General features: G+C 37.9%; 1 protein-coding gene across 1 annotated transcript in view; it reads left to right on the plus strand.

The window, feature by feature from the left end:
- Positions 1-10,777: 10,777 nt before the first annotated feature.
- Positions 10,778-19,277, plus strand: part of ERC1 (ELKS/RAB6-interacting/CAST family member 1) — a 279,843-nt gene continuing 271,343 nt past the window's right edge. The window contains 1 exon segment of the mRNA XM_075756669.1: positions 10,778-11,592. Coding sequence (XP_075612784.1) covers positions 10,924-11,592 — 669 coding nt within the window. The 5' untranslated portion in view covers positions 10,778-10,923.

Consider the following 19,277-nt stretch of genomic DNA (forward strand, 5'->3'; position numbering starts at 1 on the left):
AAACTGCAGCAGCTCAGATGTGTGCCCCAATTCAGGGTCACTTATGAGTCAGCACCCTTACAGCCATATCAACTAAGATTAAAAGAGAAACAACACTACCTTGCCCATGCTAGTATGAGCAGAGTTGGTAGTGTAATAATTTATATTTTTTGGTAATGAAGTATTTGGACTAAACCACTAGTTACTAAATAACAGAAGCAGCTGTACTGAGTGTAATTCAGTTCTGGAAGCCTAGTTCAGAACTTTATCATAGAACAGCAGTTCCCTGAGTAGTCAAGTACATGACTTTACTATATCATCCAGAAATTTGGAATTGTCTGAATGTACCAAGCTGCAAGAGGGGCTGCAGCTCAAAAAAGTTTGGGTTCTGCCGGGGAAAAAACATGAGTTTGTTATAATATTTGATAGAATTTGAACTTTCTTCATGTTTTCTGGGAAACCAAATTAGCTGTAATCAAATCACTGTAAGGATGTTTGCAGGTTTTCTTCAGTTTGGGTTTCTGTTATCTGGGCTACATTAAAGGATCATGTTTTTCATAAGTCTTAGCATTGTTTCTTTGATCCTGTCACAAGCTTTTATGAGATTCTGTTTGCATAACTTTTCATCTCAAACATCTGGCTAATGGCCTGACTGGCAAAAAAGCAGGTTTGGTATTTACGTGACCTGTACTTTTTTTATTGAATTGCAGATCTTGGTCATGAAAGAAACCTAGGGTTTTTTTCTGAATCTGCCACTTTCTCAGTTCCTGGTAGCAGTTGTCTGTGTTGCTGTATGAATAGAAATATTTCACCATGCTATTGTAACCAGCATGCGAGTTCCTTGCTATTATTCCTTATTTTGTGAAGCAGGATACTCTCCCATTGTTATACCTCCTACCCTCACACCCTCCCTATTTACAAGCCTGTTCCCCCAAAAGCCTCTCTTGTGTGAGAGGTTTGCTACAACAGTTACCTGGCTAAGCCACTTGAAAATTGTACTTTTAGAAGGTCTGGCTTTTTTTTACCTGAGTATGGTATGCTCAGAAATGCATGTATGCATGCAGTTTTTTAAATAATCAGACTGATTGCTAGAATTAAGAAACAATAATATGTGTTCTTGAACCTTTCTGACTACCCTGCTGTAAGAGCCCTCTGGGTGGTGAGGGTTCTATCAATTACTGCCTGTTTAAGCCAAGAGTTTAACTCTGTGGCATGCAGTGAGCTGCTCTATGGCGGTGGTAGAGCATGAGATCCTAGAAAATTCAATGTTGATTTAGGAAAAGTGATATTTCCTAGTATGTAGGTTGTGTCAACATCGTTAACAGAACTTTGGTGTCAGGGCGAGTTTATGATGGAAATTCTGTAGATGGAGCATGCTTTGCTTTGCACAGTGATGTTACCCACGGTGACTTTAGGTTAGCAGTCTACACGGATTCACTAGTGCTTCTAGGTACTTCTGGGACTTTGAAATTTCTTTATCGCTTTTAGCATTGTGTTTCCACTGTTGGGAAATTGGTTGTTGGTTGCGTGCCACCTGGGGGGGAGAGAAAAATCTGTGCGTACGAACGCGTAGTATTTGCTGACTGTATACTCTAAAAATCAGGCTATAAACTCTTTAGCCGTATAATGACAGAAAATTAAGGTCCATGGGTCTTCAGTCTCCTAGGTAATTAGAAGAATGAGAGTTATTTTAATCGGTTCATCACTAGGAAGTTTACATGCATGTTCTGTCTCTTATTGCTTTTTGTGTTTTGGACTTACTTAAAAAGGAAAAAGACACATGATAATTTTTGCTGTGTATCTCCTCTCTGCTTTAAATTTAGAGACTTCTCATCAGCTCTCATTCATTGCACAAAACAAATCCTGATGCTCTTTCCTAGCCTGCCTACACAGATCAGTGTCAAGAACATAGGACAGGGAGGGACCATGTGGGTCATTGGGTCCAATCCCTAGTAAACCCAGGCAGGGACCGGGAATTGAGAATGGTCCGCAATATGTCTGCACCAGGTGCTAATCATCCCGTAACAAATTCCATGCTACCAGTCTTAAAGCTATTGGAGAGAAAAGGTTCTGGAACAGCATCCAAAACTTCTGCCATACCTGGGAAGCCTTTAAGTGGGATGTCCAGACAGTGTTAAGAAATATGTTAAGAAATAAAAATTCCTCTGGAGGAAGACAGAAAAATTTCTATTGGTATACAGTAACCTAACAAAGGGAAAGAACTTGCTCGTGCACCCAAATTTAGTGACCAGTTAACTCTTAGTATACTGTGAGTAGAACCATTTTAGTCTGACAAGTGAGATGAGGTAAGGCATTTAGAATTACAAGTAGCACCTCATGTTCTGCCTTGAGTTGAGGCTGACCTCCAAGAGCTTTAGGAAAAAATCCTTGTAAGCAAATGGTGTATCATAAAGAGTATATAAATATGAGTAAATAAAGATTTAGCTGAAATACCTGCATTTTTATAATAATAGTGAGCCTGTTTGGTTTTGTGATCTTGTTTTTGGGGAAAGAAGATAGAAAGGAATGAAGGTGTGGTGATGAAAGTATACCCTTTATGCTGATATCAAGTCTTAAGGGAATTATAAGAAACAAAACCTGATGTCAATTAAAACTGCTTTTGCAGAGAAGCTGCCATAGAGTAGGGCATGTTCTGTTGTCTTTGTGGAGTAAGTAGGTCTCATGAAAGGATACGTATACTTATGGGAGACAAGTTAACTAGGAAGCTGATGAATATTTCTGACTCTTGTTTAGATACTTGCGGGGAGTGTATTCTGGGTGGGATATCTTGTAGGAATGGGAGAGAAGAATGGGAAACAGAATGGTGTCTAAAAAGGACAGGTAATCAAGATTTTTCCATGTTCTGTGGTGACTTGAAGTATATGTGTACTATTTATGTTAACTTTTCAAATTTAAAAAGCGTGTCAATTTATGTTTAGAAACAAAACACTCCTTTGACAAATGACTGCTGGGGTTTTTTTTCCTCAAAATGTTACGGTTGATGGCTTACCTTTTACAAAACATGATTTTTCAATCTGTGAAAGTCACCTAAAGATTATCAAGGATTTTTGAGGTGTTTTTCTGGGAAGATTTCCCTGCATATAGGGGAGAAAATGTATCAATTCCTACCTTCTCGTGTTTGGTGAGACAAAACAAGGGCACTTGTTACTTTCAGTGAACTTGGCAGATATGCAAGTCAGTGACCTTTAAAACCAAAACAACCTACCCTTAAAAAGAGTTGGACATAAACAGATGTAGGTGCTTGGGCATCTGTTCATGTGCTATCTAGGAATGAGAATCAATCATAATATGAACAGTTCATTTTTTGTCTTTCCATCTCCATTTCATTCATCCCTTTTGCTTTCTTACTGTCAAGGCCATGAAGATAAGAATATTTTGATATGGATAAAGAACCTTGAATTCCCTGGGTTAAATGCCTTGTGTTCAGCATTGTCTGACTGGCAAACAATTTCCAAAGTAAACTTTTTTCTGTCATTTTCTTGTGTAATAGTCATTAATTTAACATGAAAAGTAGTAAGCTTTCTTACCTTTCAGAAGTAGTCAAACCTAAAATCTACATTGTAGTCTATCTTAAGATAGATACTTTACAATTTTTATGTAAAGTAGCACAGCAGCCATGGCTTTTATAATTGTGGTGTGCACCAGAAAGTAACGTGAATCCACTTTTTTTGTCTTCATCTTGGTTGGCACACCTCTAAGTTGTTGTGAATCCTGTCTGTTCTCTCATCATACCCACTACTTCAATTCCAGGGAAAGATATTTGTTAGGGTTTTACAGAAATATAAGCTTTTCCTGTTTTTGAATTCCATCTTTTTTTTTTTTTTTTCCCCCTTACTCTGTTCTGGAGTCCGCATCCCATTTTATAATCTAGTCATTCTTATTTGTGATTAACCATTAAGGTGTGAATTATGAAAATATGAGCAATTGCTACCTCTGTTAATGAAGCCTAATGTGTCTGCCACACTGCTTTATCAGATGAAGACAGCTCATGTAAAGGAGGATTTTTTCTGTTGCCATTATAGAACTGACATTGAGAAGCTTTCCTTGTGCACGCAGGGATTGGTGCTACAACAAAGTTTAGTCCTGACTGTCGGGCAGTGATGGTCTTACAGAGCTGACTCTATGAATGTTGTTGTCTGTCAGCTGGTGTCAGTCCTGAACAGAACCTCCAGCAAAGAAATTCAGAGGAAAAGTTACTTGCTGAAGGCTGCAGAAGTTATTCCTAAGTTCTTTTTGTTTTAACAAATGTAAGCAGGGATTTTCCTATATTTCTGCAGTATGTTTTCCTGCATTTGGTTTGCTTACTTACCTAGAAGTAGTTACTGTGGTATTAGTATTTGTCCTGGAGTATGGGGGGATATGAAAGGCATCATGTATTTATATGACAGACTGATCCTCCAGAGGTTAACAAAACTTTGTGTTAACTAATCTTCTGTTTTCTGTCAGCTGTAGCCAGGAATGTCTGCTGAGGCATTGGTTCACATAAAATACTAGATGCAGGGGCTGAGTGTGACAGCGTTGGTAAACACATCTCATTTTATTGGATTCTTTATCCTGAAGTTGATGTTAATCTGATCCCTCCAGAATTTCTTACATTTCTACTATGCCTGGATACAACTCTTACTGAAAAACAACCGGATCTTTTGACAAGAGTAGTGTACCTATTCCTGCCCTCCCTCACTTCGTAACTGCCTTGCAAGTAAATCTGCCTGAAGTTGTGCAGGTTGCATTTTACTGTTCTCTCAGCATGCTAGTTCTGATGTGGGAGTTACCAACTTTCATTCTGCTTTGAATTACCATTTTCATTGATGTATGGTTCTGTATGTCACTATGTTTCTTGGAGTGGTAGCTGCTTTGCTGTTTTGAAGGAGGCTTAAGTCTCCATTGCTTTCCACTGGCTATGACTAGGCTATTGTAATGAAACAGATTCATTTTATTTGCCACAAGTTGCACTATAGTACATTTAAATGTGTACTGTCAGATGATAAACTTTTTTCACAGTTCGTGGTGTCTGTCTTTGAGTGTTTTTGGACAGTTAGCTGTTGTCTAATAAGACGTTTTTCTTACCTAGCACTTCAGGCAGGATGTACTGTTATCTGTCTTATCATTTCCATACTGAAAATGTTTTCGTAACTCCTTTTTTCAAAATTTTTCAAAATACAGTATTGTTTAATTCTCATCTATCCTTTTTATACTTCTGATAGTCCTTCTTTCAAGCTTTTTCATAATTACTAGATAACGTTTTCAACTAATACTAAAGCAGGTTGATTGTATGTCTCTGTACTCGCAAAGTTGCTATGCCAATCTCTGGATATCTATATGAAGTTTTGATGTTAATTTTTTGGAATTTTTTTATTTGGCTTGCAGATGGGATGCTCTTGAGAAGTTTTTGCTCTCTTAGTCAACAGTGAACAAGAGAGTTTTGTTTCACAAGCGTAAAGGTATGTAAGCTACCTTGAGGAAAAATGGTTTAGCACTGGCTTCAGTGGTTTTGTTTTTTAAATATTTGCAGTTTATAGTCTCTTTCTTTGTAATCTTAGGTAAGGGTTCCTGTATTGGCAGAAAGGACTGAAGAGTTTTCAAACCTAGAGCAAAGTTTGCAAAGGAAAAATAGTCAATATATTCATGTCACAGTTAGACAGTGTTTCTTGCGGTTACCACAATCCTTTAAGGTTAAGGGATAATTTATTTGTGACTAAATTTAAGGTCACGGTAGAGGAGGAAAAAAGAAACAGTGCTGTATTTTGGCCTCACAGAAGGTAGGATAGGTTTCCTGGAAGGATGATCTGGGGAACTGTCAGTCTGACCTTGGTTCCAGGAAAAGTTATGGAGTAGATCATCTTGAGTGTCATCACGTGGCACATACAGGACAACCAGGTGACGAGACCCAGTCTGCACACGTTTATGAAAGGCAGGTCGTGCTTGACTAACCTGATCTCCTTCTATGACATGGTGACCTGCTTAGTGGATGAGGGAAAGGCTGTAGATGTTGTCTACCTGGACTTTAGTAAGGCCTTTGACACTGTTTCCCACAGCATTTTCGGGGAGAAACTGGCTGCTCGTGGCTTGGACAAGCGTACACTTCGCTGGGTAAAAAACTGGCTGGATGGCTGGGCCCAAAGAGTTGTGGTGAATGGAGTTAAATCCAGTTGGCAGGTGGTCACAAGTGGTGTTCCCCAGGGCCCCAGTACTGGGGCCAGTTCTCTTTAATATCTTTATCAATGATTTGGATGAGGGGATTGAGTGCACCCTCAGTCAGTTTGCAGATGACACCGAGTTGTGTGGGAGTGTTGATCTGCTTGAGGGTAGGAAGGCTCTACAGAGGGATCTGGACAGGCTGGATCCATGGGCTGAGGCCAACTGCATGAGAGTCAACAGGGCTCAGTGTCAGGTCCTGCACTTGCATCACAACAACCTCATGCAACACTACAGGCTGGGAGAAGAGTGGTTCGAAAGCTGCCTGGCGGAAAAGGACCTGGGGGTGTTGGTCAATAGCTGGCTGAATATGAGCCAGCAGTGTGCCCAGATGGCCAAGAAGGCCAACAGCATCCTGGCTTGTATCAGAAATAGCGCAGTCAGCAGGGCTAGGGAAGTGATCGTCCCCTTGTACTCTCAGCATTGCTGAGGCTGCACCTTGAATACTGTTATTCAGTTTTGGGCCCCTCACTACAAGAAAGACATTGAGGTGCTGGAGCATGTCCAAAGGGCGGCAACAAAGCTAGTGAAGGGTCTAGAGCACGAGTCTGATGGGGAGCAGCTGAGGGAACTGAGGTTGTTTAGCCTGGAGAAAAGGAGGCTGAGGGGAGACTTCATTGTGCTCTATAACTACCTGAAAGGAGGTTGTAGTGGGGTGGGTGTTGGTCTCTTCTCCCAAGTGGCAAGTGATAGGACAAGAGGAAATGGCCTCAAGTTGCACCTGGCGAGGTTTAGATTGGATATTAGGAGAAATGTCTTCACTGAAAGGGTTGTCAAGCACTGGAACAGGCTGCCCAGGGAAGTGGTTGAGTCACCATCCCTGGAAGTATTTAAAAGATGTATAGATGTGGTGCTTAGGGACATGGCATAGTGGTAGACTTGCCAGCGTTAGGTTTATGGTTTGACTTGATGATCTTAAGGGTCTTTTCCAACCTAAATGCTTCTATAAGAGACTGTACTTCTGACAGTCCTAGTAAAATGCTAGTGTGGGTCAGAATACTGAAAAAACTTTAACTTTTCTGGTTATGTTGCTATGTGAAAGAAAACTTCCATATAATTTTGCTTGAACTCCTGGAAGAAAACTAGAACTCTTTCTTCTTCCCAATGAATTGGTATTACAAATGAGAAAAGGTGTTTCTGTCACTTCTTTCACTTCACTGTTTCCAGGACAAAAGATTTTTTTTCTAGTGTGAATTGTCTTAGTACCTGCTTTTGGATTCCTAATAGCAACAAAGTGAAATGGCCAGTGATAAATGCTACAAGGGGAAAAAATAAAAAAGTTAAGATTTATCTTGTAACATGTTGGGTTTTTTCTCTTGAACCGCAACAAATCTCTGTGTCAATGAAAATACTGAAACTGGCTGCATGGTTGGAAGAGTGTATTTAGTTAATATTTGGAATATTCACAATTTCAAAGTCTAACGATGGTGTAATGGAACTTCTCATTTCAAGAGAAATACTGGAGGGTTACATGTGCTTGTTTCTAAAGACTTTTTTCTTTTCTTAATACACCGCTCTTGTTTAGTTTTGCTTTTGAAAAGTGAATGCAGTGTAACACGTGGCAGTGATGTCAGAGTTGTTCTCCCTGAGTTTCACATGTGCCCAGTCCAGGAATCCTTCCTGTAACCCTAATTGACAGCTAATTCTAGCAGTTGGCTTTCATAGCTTGAATTATTTGATTTTTCTAGAGTAACAGAGGGGATGGTGCCTACCTGTGGAACAAAGCTTAGAGCTGAATTAGCATAGGGCTGGTGTGTCCAGTTAGGTGGATGAGAGCTAACCTGCCTGCCCTGGTATATTAGGAGATGGCTACTGCGCAGCATCTGCTGCGGTGTCAGCTCCTGGCAGCTGCCTGGGACGCTACTTTTCTGTCGTGGACATCAGACGCTTTCATTCTTTGAAAGGCTGTTAATAGTTTAACAAAATGTTAGCTAAAGCAAGGAGAAAGCAATTCCGGGAGTTTAAATGATGCTTTGCTATTGTGGGGGTGATTAACTCATTAGAAATGACCTAAAATCTTTTGTGCTCTTCTTGGATGTTGTTAAGCACTTTACTAGGTGATACTTGAGAATGCCTCTTTAATGTACTTCTAGCAACATTTAAACTTAATGTTTTTGAGGGCAAGTGCTTTAACTAAAACACACAGAATAAAACACGTCTAATCTTTTGGTTCAAGTTAAACTCATTTAAAGCTGTTAAGTGAATGAGTGTTTGCACTGATTTACTGTGGTGAGTTTCTAGCAAATTAATTAAGTGCTGTGACTTAAATTAATTTTCAAGAGAATCCTCATGAATGCAAGCGCTCAGTTGAATGTACCTGATGTAGTGTCTAAGAAATCCTATCTGGCTTGTTTTGAGTTCTCAACTGGTGTCCCAGCAGCATTTGTAGCATTTTGATATCTCAAACAGTGAGATTACTCTGAAGGAGCCTTTCTATTTGGAAGAAGTGTTTTTCTTCCAGATCTGGGGCACAGTGTCTTGCTTATTGAAGTAACTCCAGTGGAACACTGTAGACTTTGTTGCATAGTCTATATTTCTGTACTGTTTTACATAAGGGCATGTAGCTGAAATAGAAGAAATGTCTTATCTGTAACTTATATTAAAAAAATAAATCTATAGGTGGTGTTTTGGTAGCTAACTTCAATTATTAATACCACTGGCTAACTTTCCTTGGCCTATTTTCCTTTAGATATGTGTGTTAAAAAATTCTGTAGCAATGTTGTTGCTAGGTTTGGTTGTTATTTAAATAAAAGAGAAAATGAGAGACAGAAAGAGTGAGCACTTGAACTTCTTGAGGACTGCTCATGAAACAGTATCAGCTTCCATAAGCTTTGTAAAATTACTCATGCTATTGTATCTTCTATGAAATAGTGTGAAAATGAAAAAATGCTGGCTTACTCTGATCTTATTTTCCATTTGACACAGGGTGAAACTGAACATTTTAACACTATTTCTTGGGGCATCTTTTCCTATACTAACTTTTTTCTGAAAGGAAAAACAATGTATCTTTTCTTCACTAGGCTTTTACTTTTTTCTTTCTACTCTTTTCCAGTATTTTTTAAATATTATTATTTGGTCTCTTTCCTTCCACTAACTTTTACTATTTCTACAATTTCTTTTGTAATTATATTCCTCTTTTAAGCCTAATCTTTCTTCTGCTTGCCCAATTACTATCTCACAAACATGGCATAGGGTTTGGAAAAATTGATTCCTAATATCGGGCAAACGTAACTTCCAAGCAGAAGGTGAGGCTAGATGAAAGCTGGTGTGAAAAGAAAGATTTTGGGATACATAAGATGCTGCTGCTCTTTGGGCACTGTCTGGTATTCTTTCATCTAATGGGGAGAACCAGGAACGTTTCAGTGTTCTAGTTTTGATTTCAGTTGAGCCCAACGGTGACTTGAAATAGTTTACACTGGAAAAATAGAAAAAAAAGTGATAACTGTAAAGTAAGAGTAGTTCCACAGAGCGGTAGTTCAGTCACAAGAGTGGATTTCATCCCTGTTTTTTGCTCCTCTGCTAGATCTTGACTAATAAGTGGTCTCAGCCCAGTGCCCCTGTACTAAAGAGTTACTTGCTACCACTTGGAGAACATAATGTTTCAGTGCAAAAATAAGGAATTTTATTGCATATGCTACCAGAATCCATGTTTAAAGAAAAAGTAGAGGGGAGGAGGAACTGTGACATGATGATGTCACACTCTTCTGTGTTGTAAGAGGTCCCTGCTGTTGGAATGATAATATTTAATGGCATTAATATGAGCTAGTTAATGAGAAGTATATTTTGATTGAAATCTTTGCTTAACCTGAACAAAGATTTAAGTCATGTTTAGGGCTGAATCCCAGTTAGAGAGAAAGTAAGAGACTGGAATCAGTTGTCAGTGCAGGTGTGATTCTCGTGTTCCTCTTAATGTCATTGGTCCCATTGCTGTTCCTTCAGAGTTGTATCTATACTTGCTTAAGCTTTGTAGTCAGTAATGATTTCGTGAGTCGTCTTAGTTTTGGTTCTGACTTCTGAATTTGAAGGAGGGCTGACAGCAACACTAAAGGGACCTGCTAGTCGAGATCATGATCCAAATTGTTTCAATCCATCCTACCTTCCTATTTGCAGGATTATTTTCACTGCAACAGGGTTTAGAAACTGTGTCCTATGGAAGCTAGCAGTGCTTGAAGGAAAAAACCCCAACCCACTACTGAACAGGCTTTATGTTTTGATTGTCTCTCTTAGAAAGGTAATGGGTAAAGAATTAGGGCCAATTAGAAATAGGAAGAAAAGTTAGACTACTTTTGTAGAGTTCAGGTCATGACCAACAAAATTATGGCTTGAAAATTGATGGGTTCTTTATTTTATATATCTCTACTGTGATGATATAAGAACAGAAGGACAAGGATAGAAGTTCCTTTTTGAGTTTAAATATTAGCGGTTAAATAAAGGATTGCTTTTTTGTGAGTGGGAATTGAAAAGATGCTGGAGAAGTGTAAAGGTAGTAGAATACATTTTATTCTAATGTGGGACAAAATATTTTGTAATAAACTAGGTGTTTAATATGTTATTTTTATTGATACAGATATGGTCCTGAACATCGTGAGCACATGACTTCAAAGATGGACAACTGGGTCTATTATAAGTTGTGATTGGCCTTAAGCTGACTTACAACCATTGAAGAACTTAACAGGATTTCTCTCATTCCTGATTTATGCCTAATTGCCTCACACCACCAGCTTAACCATGTATGGAAGTGCTCGGTCAGTCGGTAAGGTTGAGCCAAGCAACCAGAGTCCAGGGCGTTCACCAAGGCTGCCACGGTCACCACGCTTGGGCCATCGTCGAACCAACAGCACAGGAGGCAGTTCTGGGAGTAGTACTGGGGGTGGCAGTGGGAAAACCCTTTCAATGGAAAATATTCAGTCCTTAAATGCTGCCTATGCTACGTCTGGCCCTATGTATCTGAGTGACCATGAGAACGTGGGTGCAGACACCCCAAAAAGCACCATGACTTTGGGCCGATCTGGTGGGTGGCTGCCTTACGGTGTTAGGATGACTGCAATGGGTAGCAGCCCTAACATTGCCAGTAGTGGAGTTGCCAGTGATACTATTGCATTTGGAGAGCACCACCTCCCTCCAGTGAGTATGGCATCCACTGTGCCTCACTCACTGCGCCAGGCCAGGGATAACACAATAATGGATCTGCAGACACAACTCAAAGAAGTATTAAGGGAAAACGATCTGCTTCGCAAGGATGTGGAGGTGAAAGAAAGCAAGCTGAGTTCTTCCATGAACAGTATCAAGACCTTCTGGAGTCCTGAACTAAAAAAGGAGAGAGCTCTGAGGAAAGATGAAGCTTCAAAAATCACCATTTGGAAGGAACAATATAGAGTTTTGCAAGAAGAAAACCAGGTTTGTCATCTAATGTCACTGTTGTGTTAGTGCAGTAGCATGATTAAATGAGTTTAATAAATTTGCATGTCACATTTAAGCAGCTAAATTATACTGGTGCTTTTCCCAGGTAATTGGTAAGAATAAGATGTGTTTTCAACTTGCAAGCCTCTTTTTAAATGTTTCTTGTCAGACTTGTAAGCCACTTCTTGAGTGCTCATTTCTCCTTGTGTCTCATGTGGTATTTTTCCTAGAACTGATGCTAATCACTTGGTTTCCTTTTGGAAGTATTTTACCCTGTTCATAATTAATATTTCTATTGTGCTTACCTCTTGAAGCATTCTCTGAGATGCAGAATGTGCTAACTGCTGACCCCAAATACAACTGAACTGTTTCTGAATGTTGACAGTTAAACAGAGTTCACGTCACTGGTCTTATTTTAGAGCTCCAGTTAAAACCTCCAGACCTGCAGTTTTCACAAACAGATATAAATTGTGTTCTTGGCTACTTTTAAGTAACACTGTTTAATACCTGCTTATCTATTCTTTTTGTCATAAGCTGTGCATATCTTGTTATGCCACTATCATAAAGCACCCTACAAGTTTTTTTGTAGTAATCTGGCTAGTTAGAGAATAGACAGAAGAACAGAGTGTCTTGGACGTCTTGTTCTTTTGTCTTGTCCCTCTTAAATGCATCCCTAAATTAGAATAAAACTGAGAGGTGGATTAAAATTGAGGTCTCTTTATAGTCAGCTCTACTTATTAAAAGGTTTTTTTAAAATTTTCCCACCTAGACCTTCTTGCTAGCTTAATCCTGAAGCTTGTCTCTGAGTGAGTCTCCTCCTGTTTAGTTGTTTCTGGCCAAATGCGAGTTAGGCATCTCTCCGGGCTTTCTGGTAAGAAACTTCACTGCTCTTACAGAAAACAAGCCCAGCATCCAAATCGAAAAGTTTTCTGAAATGTAAGTCAGCTTAGTTTCCATAATTTAAGCATGATCATGTTCTTGATACTCTTAAGGTATACTTGCTATTTTAGGCAGCGCTGCTTTTTTTTTTTTTTTTTTTTAAAGATTTGCTTTAGAAGGTGGAGGGGAGAGGGAAAGTGTTGGAGGAAAAAAATAGTGGTGGTAGTACTCGACATGTTATACTCTACTTTCAGGTGACCTTTCTTAAATAGTAGATTCCTTTTGGTTAGTGATAATCTGCTACACTGAAGCTATCTGAGATTTTCTTTTCACTTTTCAAAGAACTGAGTTGAAGAAAGTAAGTTGCTTGTCCTGAGTTAGTGTGAAATAATTTAATGAACTTGTCATGAAGTTTTATAGCTGTGTTCTTAAGGAATGTTAATATCACAACATGAGATTTGTTAATGTGTGCAATATTTCATATTCCTTTTCATATGTTTTTTTTGGAATGAAGAAAACCTAAAGTTAAATAATTTTTATTACAAAAGTAGGATTTCCTTAGAAGGTGTAATCCAGTGAAAATTTTAAAGTGGTACAGTACCAGTATAATGAATACATGGAATACCATTCACTCAACTTTCTGATGATCTTTGTATTTTAGCTGCAGGTAAGTATTTTAATTCTTAATTTCTTTTAATTTTTAAGTTCTGTTTTCATGTTGAAGAGAATTTCTTAGAATATAACACTTTTTCTGAAATCAGTTTTGACATTTGAGGATGCTGTGGAAGACTTGCAAGAAAAATGTAATGAATGTATGGTTTACAATGGATTAAGCAGTTACTAAATATGTATAGATTGGAGAGCAGTGACTCCTATCTGGTTTTTTTTTCTTTCTTTTTTTTCTTTGTCTTTCCTGTATCCCCTAATTAAACATTTACAGATATTTCCAGGCCGCTGTTCTCTAGGCAATCACTGTAATTACTACCATACTGGTAGAATTGTTTAACTTTGGTCCAAAAAAAGAAGGGTGCAATTTAAAAGTAAAAGGGTATTATTGCACTGAGCTGTAAAAACTAAGAATGCTAATTAATAGATTATAGTTAGCTAACAGTGTGTCCTAATTAAACTCTGAATTCATTATGTCTTCTATAGCCTTTTGGAGTTGGTCACTTCAGCCATTTATGAGGAAGATCAGTTTTATAGGATTTACTGTAATTAAACAGACTTCTCTGTTTAGACACTGAACAAGGGATTTCTCTGATCTGTTGGGGGACCAGAAAAATCTCTTCATTACCCCTCCAACCTCCCTCATAAAATTAGTTCCAGCGTATTTGCAGGAACTGGTGTTTTGGACCTCAATACATGTTCAGTGTATTTCAGCACATCTCTTCTAGTAAAGACTTCTCACAGGGGCAAAACTTGTGCTTTATATCAAGTTTAACAATGCATTTGGCCTTAGCTAAAAATTGACTCCACTTATGGAGCCAAAGTGCTCGTTGACTCATGCCATTATCTGATAGTCATCTCAATGTCTTTGCTGTGATCTTGGCTCTTTATTCCTCTACATGTTCTTGGCACACTTGATTGTCCCTGATCGTATTTTTTACTGCTGTTCTTGTCACCTCAATTTTGAATGAATGCATTGCCTCTTGGTTTTGGAAGTTGTTAAAAATATGTGAAAACGTGAGCTCTGGTTGATCGTTGTCTCAGCCTTCTGCAAAAAATGCACTGCTGTCTTTGGGAATTTTTTCCCATTTCTTGGGAATGTGCAAATAAGTCACAATTATTGATGTATTGTTTACTGATTTCCAAGAGATTTTCTGGATTCAATAAAGATCAGAGAATTAATAGGGAGATTTAAGAGCATGCTACCTGTCCTGAGGCAGTCACATCTCTTTTTGTTTGGTGTCATCTTAGGGCAATTGGTAGTAGGGATATCTTGGATATAACATAGAGAATGTCATGTGCATGCACCTATATAGCTCTCACTTGGGTTGAGAGTGCTTTAGTCTTGCTCAGTTGTGGTGTTTTCACCAGTTGTGGTGCAGTACATCTGTATTCATTGCCTACTCTGAGCAAATACTGCAGCTGTGGAGCACAGCGTATGCTGAGCTTTATTTTCATCCTTTGTTACTGATCTTGAGCCAGAAAATCCTTTCTTTTTGTAAATGGGGAATGTCGTTGTAATCTCATTACAACTCAAGACTGCACATGGAAAGTATTCCTGTAGTTAACATAGGTTCTTGGAAAAAATACAATAGTTTTCAGTGTGATGTGGGTTAGTTAATAAGTTATACTTTGCAAAAAGCCAAAAGGAGAGTGCAAATAATTTCTCAAAGGTTAAAAAATCATGCATATCCAAGGAGGAACTGATGGAGCCGATAAAGAGGAGCTTGTTTTTGGCATGGTGGTATTCTCCTCAGCGTGCTTTAGTAGGAACTGTGGTTTTCTGAGTTGAAAAATAATTTATTTTAGTCTATGTGGTTTAAAGTTTTCTTGGAAACCTCTTCATCAGAAGCCAGAAGAGGGAAGGAGAGACAGTGAGTATTTTTTGCATTTCAGTAGAAATAATTTCCCTAAAAAATGGACCATGGTGGACTATGTGGAACTCAAGAACAAAGGAATTCCTCTCAGTTGAAACTTGCTTATAACAAGGTGAATGTCCCTTAAAATAAGTAGTGCAATGCAAATCTGATGTCTAACGCCCTGCATTGAAATTTCCCAAATTTGACTGATCTTTGTATAAGTTCTGATTTATGTTTCAGCTGAAATGATCTGGAACTGCTGAAAACATCTTTTCACTTTGATGTATTTCTGAGGTCTTTTTGTGGTTAGAGGCCTTGGATATCTGAGTGAGAGAGTTTAACCAAGAAAATATTTCTGAAAGGGATTTCACCTTGCTTGGGGTAAGCATTTGAAGAGCATTCTAGTTTATTGTGATGGAGAAGTGTGGTGGGTGTACTGCAGCATTTCATCAGCGTTCCTCTCTAGACTTCTGTAATTGCATCCTCACAGTCAGAATTACTCTCCATTTCATAGTAGCATGGAATAAGCATCTCACTTAAAAATATAGTTTTCCATGTGTCAGCCTCTTAAATGCATTGGGTGCTGCTGTTGTGAGACTGGCTGAGCTTCTAATGAGTACTTTCTTCCTCTGATAATTAGATTAATTCTTGCTTCTCCATTGATGTAATTATTTTTTTTTAGTTATTTAAAAAAGTGTTTTGATTTGTCTTAGTACTGTGTCATTCTAATACTAGTACCATTCCTGAATTGGTTATTAGTTGATTGAAAGCTAGACCTTCTCCCGTTATGGATGTTTGATTGTGCAATATGTGGTTCCATAGTCATTGCCTAAAGGCATTATCTGTATCCCACAGCATTACACTTAAATAATTCTTTCAATGGCAGATGTCTGTCGGCTCTCTAGAATGCTGACAGCTTTAAGGTTCCCTCTGTCTTTCCCCAGTTGCAGCATGAAATTAGAATTTATTTCTCTTTTAGAATAACTTAAAATTATATTCTTAAGAGTGCTTGATATGAGGCATTTATCAAGTTGCAGCACTTTGTAGTGACTTCAGAAATGATCATGTAATCACCCAAGAGATGAGCCTTCTCTGTTTTGTCTTTTTGCAGTTCTATAAGGAAATAAAATTACACTTTTTGTGCTTATGTAGGTTCCCCAATGCTCATTTTCTCCCATGTTTCCTATTGAGGTAGAATCTAATAACTTGAGTTGTTTTGAACTGTAGCGTAGGCTGAGCGTCGGGTCTGTACTTGATCCATTAAATATACAAGGGGAATACTACCAACTTAAAAGCAGCTTGTAATAAAATGGGTGATGTCAGTGGTACTGTTGAACTTAGTAGTTTAACTGTGCTTTTTTGATATTAAACCGGGGGAGGATTTACTTTAAATTCTGCAGAACTTTATATAGCAGACTCTTTCTGCTATAATTCTTTGTCTGCTGGGTATTGAAGCTGTTCGAAAATTGCACTCCTAACTAAGGCTGCAGTGTATTATTCAACAATTCAGTATGTATATTCCTGAAAAGCTTTGTCTGTGTTATTGTATTTCTCAAGAAGCCATTGTCTGTTTTGGCATTATCATAATTCTGGTGTTTGAGTTACTAACTTTTTCCCTTAAGTGTTCTTACTTTCTAAAGTATGAACTAAGTAGCTTGAAACCGTGTAAGGCTCCAGTTTGGAACAGGCTTCCTTTTAGTCACTTAGTGAACAATTGAACGATGACAGATGATAGCAATAGCTATGTACCGCTATGTTATAGTTCATTTCAGGAGAGGTCTTGTACTGATATTATAGCTTTCTAATACCAAATCTAATATTTTCATGTGTCTTTCTTACTGTGTGGTATTGATTTAAGTAGAAAGGAGAGGACAACTTTTGATGGAACTGCCAACCCATGGAAAAAGGATTGAAGTGGTACTAATAATACGTATGCCAGTCTGTGTATGCCTCTGAGGCCAAAAATTGAAATTGAACTTTCTTTTTTTTTTAAAAAAACTCTTTTCAGTTTGGTGATATTAGAAAGCTCGTAGACCTGAAGATGATACAGCAGAGTGGACTGCCATGATTCTACTGTCAGTTTAAACAGATATTTTTTTTCTTTTCAGCAAAGTAGGTATCTAAGATCCTGTTAACAGTCTGTATAATGCTTAAGATATTAGTAAGACAGAGAAACTTTTCATATTTAGGAAATACGTATGTGTGTGTATGTAGATATATAATCTGAGATAAGAGCTAGGGACCAAAAGAGTTTCGAGGAGACATTTCTGTACTCTGAAAGTGACTGCTGTGTTGGGTAAATTATCAAGAGCAGTAAGGCCAGCTATCTGAATTAGCAATTGAAGAAAGAAACTTTGTGAAATGTTACTTTAGCCGCAGCTGGCAGGAAAGGAAAAAGAGAAGAAACTTGGTAGTGCTCTAGGTATTCCAGAGTACAACTCCTTTGAATTAATTTTGTATATACACTTGTGTTTAGTGAACACAATAAAATACCAGTGTTTTTGATAATAGTGACTTGTGGTGATTTGAGCTCCTCGACAGAAATCAGATTACAATGGCTTGTCAGCAGGTAAGTGTAGCTATTTGGAATTACACTTTTTCTTTTCCTTGCATGGAATATGCATTGTAGTCTTTCTGTATAATTTTTGGCATTATCTGATGAACAGAGGGAAAAATGACCGAATCCGCTAAATGTAGTGGATTATAATTGTATCTCCATTTTTTCTCTGAAGGTAGCAATTACTTGAAAAGAAAGTCTGTTTAGCAGAACTTATTTTCATAACCCACAAGGTCTACATAAGTATATTTTTAAATAGTATCTGGAGATTTGTATTGGGTCCTCTCAGAAAGTCCAGTGTCACCTTTTGTAGTGGAAAAAAAATATAAGGACAAAGTGTAGTTATTTTCCTTCTGTGTTGATACCAGTTGTTATATCAAAGTGATTTACTTAGTGCTTGCAGTAGTAGTATCTTGGACTGTGAAGCAGAAATGTTTTTTTTGGTTATATTAGCAGCCTTGAGAAGCAAGTAACAATGATCAGTTTTTGTAAAGCTCTATTCTAACTTAGTAGTAAATCACCAAAAATCCCCTTGATTTAGTAGTCATTCTTTTTACTGCTGAAATGCTTTGTAACTCAGTCATGCCCTGTTGTTGCATTGTATTTTGTACAGTTACTTTTGCTTCCAAAGAATATTAAATAGTCTGTTTTGCTTTATTTATCCTGAGGGAACTATACTTTGTTTTTCCTATTTATAACCTTAAACACCATAAACTTCTGTACTGACTGGGAGAAATGGCGGCATACCAATATACATCACGTTTTGCAATTGCAGAATCAGTATTTACATTTAAACCATATAGAAAAGAAAGAATCCATGGAAGGATTCATTATCAACATCTAGATCAGTATTTGAAGAGATCTCATGATGATTTGAATTTTTGTCAGTTGACCTCCATTAAGAAAGTCTTATGGATTCACCCTAGGAAGAGACTGGATTTTTTTTAATCAAGCAAACAAAACACCACCACCACCCCAATTAAAAAAAAAAAAAAAACCACAAAAACAACCAAAACAAACAAACAAAGCCAAAAAAACCCCAAAGCATGAAATAGTCTTTTTATTGCATGTGTGCTCATTGAAATGAGCATGATCAGATGCCAAAATACTGGCATAGAACAGCATTAAGAGTGCGTCCAGTGATCATTGCATTAGAAATCGGAGGAGTTAAACTTATGTATAACAGTTACAGGAATACATACCATGTGACTGGCTTCTTCGGTTTAATTTTAGCAACTTCGTTTGTAAACTGGAATGCTATGTAATGTGCTATCATCAGTAAACCTAAGATTTTGATGCTGTTGCATTTAAAGTCTTTGTTCATTTATATACAAACTTTTGATTTTTTATTTATGTACTACTACATTTTCCTATTGTTATTTAAATGACTCAAGTGTGTGTGCAGTTGGGCTGCTTTTGCTCTTGGCTAAGGGCTACTGGTCCAGAATCCCCCTGAAACAGAGAGAAAAAAGATTTAATCCTTGCTGCTCTGTGCTACCTGCAGTTACCGTATGGATTGCTTTTAAAATCTAATGATTGTTGTCACTATTTTGGAAAATGCTATAAACCAACAAGGCTGAACAACTGTTTGGAGGCAGTTAGATTCTTCCAGAATTTGGCTCCACAACATCAAAAGGAATTTAAAGGCAGTATGTAGTTTCCTAATGATCTTGGGCAGTTCATTGCAAGCACACAAAATAAGACCAGATCACAGGGGTGGT

The sequence above is a fragment of the Balearica regulorum genome, chromosome 1 (assembly GCF_011004875.1).
Source record: "Balearica regulorum gibbericeps isolate bBalReg1 chromosome 1, bBalReg1.pri, whole genome shotgun sequence".
Lineage (NCBI taxonomy): Eukaryota > Metazoa > Chordata > Aves > Gruiformes > Gruidae > Balearica > Balearica regulorum.